General features: G+C 37.4%; 1 protein-coding gene across 1 annotated transcript; it reads right to left on the reverse strand.

Annotated features, from left to right (window-relative positions):
• Positions 1 to 737: 737 nt before the first annotated feature.
• LOC110712302 (microfibrillar-associated protein 1-like) lies at positions 738 to 6,139 on the reverse strand. The gene is made up of 2 exons (XM_021890760.1): positions 4,812 to 6,139; positions 738 to 1,068 (listed from the first exon to the last, which is right to left on the reverse strand). Exons 1-2 carry the CDS (start codon positions 6,011 to 6,013, stop codon positions 954 to 956), a joined length of 1,317 nt encoding a protein of 438 aa, XP_021746452.1. The 5' UTR covers positions 6,014 to 6,139; the 3' UTR covers positions 738 to 953.
• Positions 6,140 to 6,503: the final 364 nt, after the last annotated feature.

Genomic DNA, 6,503 nt, shown 5'->3' on the forward strand with positions numbered 1-6,503 from the left:
TTTGAATCAGAATTATAAACTTAGATGACACAAAAACACAGAAAATAACAAGTTAAACACAAGACGAAGGCAAAGCAAGAAAGAAAGTAAAGAATTTAGAGAGAGAAAATTGCAAGATGAGAGAGAAAATAGAAAAAAATGTGATAATGGCGGTTGATTGAAGAGACAACTCTATAATAATGGCGGTTTAGGAAAAGAGATACAAAAACACAATTTCAAATAAAACGGTTGTAAATAAAAAATAACGGGGCACCAAATGGGTCCGTTATTTTTTACATCAAGTCCGTTATATTTTGGGCTTCAAAACCTTGGGCACGTTATGTATGCTGGCCACACCATGTGGACAGCCACACAAAAATTTGTGTGAACGAAAAGGGAGATGGCCATTTAATTTTCCATTTTTTTACGAGCTAGGCTCTTGAGAGTTGAGGGAAGGATAAGGGAACCCTACCCTCAAGTATCCTTACTTGGCATAATTCAAACCCCAAACCTGAGGTATGAAATTTAACAAGCCAGCCAACATTGTGTTGGTGAAGGGGAGATGGCCTAGTGTATATTGGTTAGGGGTCTAGTTTGCAACTTCTCCACTTAGAAAACAACGCTTACCCCTTGATGAAAAATCTACATATTGTGAGTTTGTGACTTGTGAGCAGAGAACCATCCAAGCTTGAGGGTTTTCGCTGACTAAAAGTGAAACTGCTAGTTACAAGATGACCAAGATAACAGAAAGATTATAATTGTGCTAGAAAGCCAAAGAAACCACAAACCAGTACAGAAAACAGCAACTGAATTGCTCTATATTTATACTCGTGATTGTGTACGATAAAAAGATTTATCATTTAAGCTCCCACAACTGAAATGAAGATTCACATTATACTCCATTCATAGTAACTACTATAAAGAAGAAAAGCTACAAGAGACCCCTCCTAGTCAGAAACTATGTCGAATTGTATTTACTTCTGCTCCCAGTCCTTTAGTTTTTTGCTTCCTTTGGGTTTTGCAATTGGTTTGTTCATGCCAGCCATTTTAGCATTGTATTTTGCCCGTAGAGGATCATTGTACGTCCACCTGCATAGATGAAAATTATCAGCATATAGTGCCAACATGTATGGTATTACAGAGTAGTCATATTTGTATACAAAACTGCATAATGCATGTAAAGTGGCTGAGATATAAGAAAAAACTATTTCACGTAAAACTCAAACAAAGCCCCAAACACCCTTACGATAAAAGTAGAAAAGAAAAACAGTGCAATAGTCAAGTGATGATAACGTCAGGTCCTAGGGAGGAATAATACAGTTCTCTTTTATTTTACTACCCTCACCAGCAGATCAGCCAGGAAAAATGAATTAAGCTCTCAGAGAAAGGTAGGAAGGAAGAGCGCCCTATTGTTATTACTTTAATATGTACCAAGAAGTTAGAACTGAAAGACTGGGCTTAGAAATTACCACTTATCATCCGTGGAAGCAATACCACCAAAAAAAATATATCGACAAAAAGCTAAGGCATTCACAAAAGATACTATAATACATAAGAAGCCTAACATATCAGTATGCCACCCTTAACTTGTGATATATGGAGTCATGGACCCACCAATCTCCAATACCAGACTTTGCATAAGTTGACCTGGGTATGAATCATACACATGAAGGATAAAACAGAAACATCTACTCCTTTAGTCTCTCTTCCAACAATCCAAGAACAGTAAGTCCATAATACTTCCTCCGTTTCTTTTTAGTTGACACGTTTCTTTAGTCACATTTGCCAATGCACAAATTCAACCATTTATATCTTTAATTACCAATAAGCAAAAATTATGGAAAGTTGATATTTTGAAAATATTTATTGTGACGAATCTAACAAGATCTCGCATGACTATATTTTTCATTACGGACAAAGCACAAAATACGGTGAAAGGGGAGTGTGTGAATAGTACCAAAGTCAAAACGTGTCAACTAAAAAAAAAAAAAAACAGAGGTAGTATTTAATAGGCAGAATTGGCCTTAACACTCTCAACTGTAGCTTGAGTGCACTCAGCACTAGTTGCTAACACACCACTAACCATTGATTGGCGAGCAACGCGTACCATTTATTAACTTTTAATTACCAGAAATGTATCACTTAAGCCAAAAAAAATACCCATAAGTGGCACTCGTTGATTTTGCCAGCGACTAACAGGTGCACCCAAACTTGAGGCAAATTTTGCCTTTATTAATATGATGTGAAATATTTCATTTTGTTTAACTTTCATGAACCTAAAATTTGGAAATTGAGGCATTGATTCACATGAGATGGAACCAAATGTACAAACATTTAGTAACTAGAGGGAAGGGACCATCTCTCTGATTCCAATCAATGGTTGGTTGTTAGTTGTAGAGAGATATTGTAACAAAAAATGAGTGGCTGCTATTTCCTGCGTTATTTAATGAAGCTTGAGATACAGGACTATGAATTTTTTTATTTGAGAGGGATTGACAGGAAAAGGGAGAACTTCTTAGTTACACTACCCCTTCAATCCCAAAACAAACTTCACACCTATTTTTTGAGGTCAAAGATCATCAACTCGTTGTTGAATGCAACTGTTGTCATAACCAGCTCTCCTACCAGGATGCTGAAGACATTGAGCTCTGCCAAGATTGGCAACATACATGCTAACACCAAGACTGTGATGGAGATTAATACTCCCATGAACACTCGGAATAAGCTGTATGCCAAATTGCTCCCTCAATGGTCTGTTGGGAGCACCACAGAAAGACTCAAGGACTCAAGATTAAGGCTGCCACAACAGAGTTTGGTGGAATGTGAGAGAAAAGGGTTCTCTTTTCTTTTTTCTCTTTCTCAAATTTTAATTGGTTAAAATACCAATTGAAGTACCCAAGATAAAAGCAAAGATATAAATATCAATCTAATTTCAGAACTCAAATAGCCCAAGTAGAACCATGCCAAAACTCCAAAAATTTAGTTTGATTGACAAAAAACAATGGTGGTTTGATGTGTGAATACTGTGATAATCACCCTAGCCTTTAAGAATACCAAGTTACAGCAATTATTCTGCAGTACCAAGAGTAATTGGCAAACCTTAAAAGGTATTGGGTAATTCCTACCAAAAAATTTATCAATAAAGACTTGGCTCAAAGAATTAACGCTCACCCTCTACCGCTATGTTATTTTCACCTTAAATATATAGTTTCAGGACAAACAATTCAGATGAGGTCCAACAAGGGCTATCCAAGTTCAACCCAAAAACACAATATGTTAAAATACAAGCTAATGAGTTCATATAAGTTTCAACAAGTTCAAAAATGTGCCACCAATATAAATAAATTAAAAGTTTAGATCAATGCCAATGAGTTCAAACAAGTGAAATTCAAGTTAAAACAAAACACCCAATATGGAGTCAAAACCCCGAAAGGATCAGCAGAATTAAAATTAGAGGCAATCATATGAGAGATTATGATAATAAGATATAACAAGGTAGGATCTCAGTACTCAACATAAAGTACCTGTAACAAGAAAATTCGAAAAAAATTCAAAAGAATTTGCAGGAAGCTTTGGATTTGGGCTAGAAATAGTTATCTAGGCACATGAAAAAATAATTTCGGGAAATCTTGTACTTAAAAAGGCTATAAAATTCTCAGTTCTAGTTTACTTCTCATAGTTACCACTGCCAAAAAACTCTTGAAAGAAGAATCGTTCAAAAGTAAGGTTTATCTAAAACCTTATTAAAGATACATATTCCCCTAAGGCCCTGAGTGTCACCTCCTAAACACGCACTATACAAACTCCAAAAGTACATCTTACATTTATCAGCTTGGCCTATAAAGTTTTATCAAGCTAGCTGACAACATTTAGCAAAAGGCTCATGCACATCTGCGCATCAAGTTGTATACAAATAAGGTTATTGAGATCCAAATGGAATCAGTACTGGTCACTTAGTCATAACAAATATGGATCGTGCAGGAATTAGAAATAAAATGCTGAGATGTTCTGGGTGTAAACATCCTTAATTACTGCCTTCACTCTCCAGAAATACATTGGGAACAATCTCAAAGGCTAGGCCTAGTGATACCATAATCAGATTCCTATATTAACATCCACCAATCACACCATGGTACTAAAAATACTTAACATTCCAATATGAACCCTGATTTAGAATTTCTAAGTACTCACTATCTGGTACGCTATAATCCTAGACTAGATTTTCCTTGTATAGAATACAATGCAACCCTGTACTTCATCAGCTTATTACCCTAAGAAAGCTACTCCAAAGACCCCAGACCTTTTGTAGTAACTGAAGAGCTGAAAACAGGTTTGGAAAAATGATTTTACCAGTCTGGGTGTCAACCATACAAGCACTTAATCTAGTGAGCTCAAATAACTATTAAACACAACCCTTGCAACAGCAGAGCAAGATTATCATTCGAGAATTTTATTTTTCTCCCGTTCACATGCCATGGTCTTTGCATAAGCTACTTCACATAAAAAAGCTGACATATTAAAGCTGTGCAACCACTCTTTAATGAAATTGAAAGCTCCAAACAAGGACCTTTACGCTAAACCTTCACTCCACTCCCACATTACCTCTAAAACAAAGCCTCTAACCACTTATGAACTATTCAAATTCCAAAAAACATTTTCACATTTTGCCAAGAACAAGCATCTCTAGCATTCAAACAATGAAGTCTTACACAGAAATCAAGAAAACTGATCACTGTGACAATTAAAATTAATAAGAATTATGACATACTAATAAATTCAACAAATTAGTGATAATCTCAAATTTGACGGGAGTAAGAGAAAAGAGAGCATACGGATTATTCCAATCTGTAGTATCCTCATTAACAAGGTGAGTCCATTTGGTCCTGCCACTCCTTCCAAAGTGTTTAACCTGCATAACCTTAGGCAAAATAGTCTTATCAAGCTTATCATCCCCTGTGGGTTCTGAGAAATCGCGGCGGAAAATGGTATCACCACCAGCAGTACCAGCCCTATCATCAGGATCCTCCTGAAAGAAAGCACCCTTATGATAATACTTCTGCATGAACCTCCATTTCTGCTTCGCCTGAGGAGCATTCTTCGGGTTCTTCCTCTCCCATTCTCTCCTCTCTTCCTCTGTCATATTCCTTACCCTCTCAATCTCCTCCTTCTCCTTCACCATGGCCTCTCTATCCTCCCTATCACGCTTAATCCTTGCTATCTCCCTCACTTTCCAGCTCTCATACTCCTCCGCCTCATTCACCTCGTCATCAGTATCAATATCAGCAATATCCGCTTCCGCTTCTAAATTCTTCTGAATCACCTCATACTCTCTAATCTTCTCCACAACAATCTGTTTCGTCTCCACTTTTCGCTCCTCCAATCTCCGCCTCACCGCCTCCTCTAACGCTTGCTCCTCGGCTTCCACTCTCTCCCTCTCAGCAATCGTCTCCCTCTCTTGCTTCGGCACGAAAACCGGCTTCGCCAGCTTCAACTGATTCATCTCCTCCTCTTCGGAATCCGTCTCATACTCCGACTCCTCCTCCTCCGATTCCTCCTCCGCTTCATCATCCTCCTCCTCAATCGGAGCCAATTGCTTCTCCTCTTCTTGCCTCCTCTGCAACAACCTCTCCCTTATCTTCCTCCTCCTCTCCTCCAACGCATCATCATCATCTTCCTCCTCTGCAGCAGCTTCTTCCGCACGATTCTCCTCCTCTTCCGTCGACACAATCTCCGCTTGCCGAATTCTCCGGTGATCAGCTCGTACCTCCTCCTTGTTCTCCGCCCGATTCTCCGCCAACCGCCGAAGACGGGGATCATCACCGCGCGTAAAGGTAGCATCCTCGTTCACAGGAAAAGCGTGTTCTAGGGTTTGTCGACGAGATGAAGTGCGAAGATCGGCTTCTTCTTCGGCTTCGTCGGCCCATTCTGGAGCTTTACCAGGCCAGTATCGCTTGACTTTGGTTTGGCCGATCTTACCTCGAAGCTTCTCTCTAATGGCGATAATGGTGTCACTGACACCAGCGGTGACCGACATTGCTGCTGATTGGGTTATCTGCAAAAATTAGGGTTTTTTTTATAGAGTATCTTGATTTCATGTGATGATAAAATTAGAATTCTACTTCCAAACTACAAGTATGAAAAGGAAGCCGGTAAAATTAGCATTTTTTTTTTCTTTTTTTGACAAAAAAAATTAGCATTACCTAAGAGTAAGATTAGACTTGTCTATCTTAAAAATTTAATTAATTGCCACATTAGATTTTATATAATATTTAATTATTTTTTTTAATTTAGAGTGCTTAAGACTCATTGAGATTTATCTCTTCAATCCTAATACTTAATTTAGATTTCTTTAAAATATTTATTAATTTTTTTGTCTTTTAATATATATTTCAATATATATTTTTTTGAAATACATATACAATTTTAATATGATATAAATATGTGGGGTAATAAATTTCTAACCCAATTTAGATGTCATAGTTGAAAAATAGTAGCAAAATGATCAAGAAAAAAAAATCAATTAT

The sequence above is a fragment of the Chenopodium quinoa genome, unplaced genomic scaffold, assembly GCF_001683475.1.
Source record: "Chenopodium quinoa cultivar QQ74 unplaced genomic scaffold, ASM168347v1, whole genome shotgun sequence".
Lineage (NCBI taxonomy): Eukaryota > Viridiplantae > Streptophyta > Magnoliopsida > Caryophyllales > Amaranthaceae > Chenopodium > Chenopodium quinoa.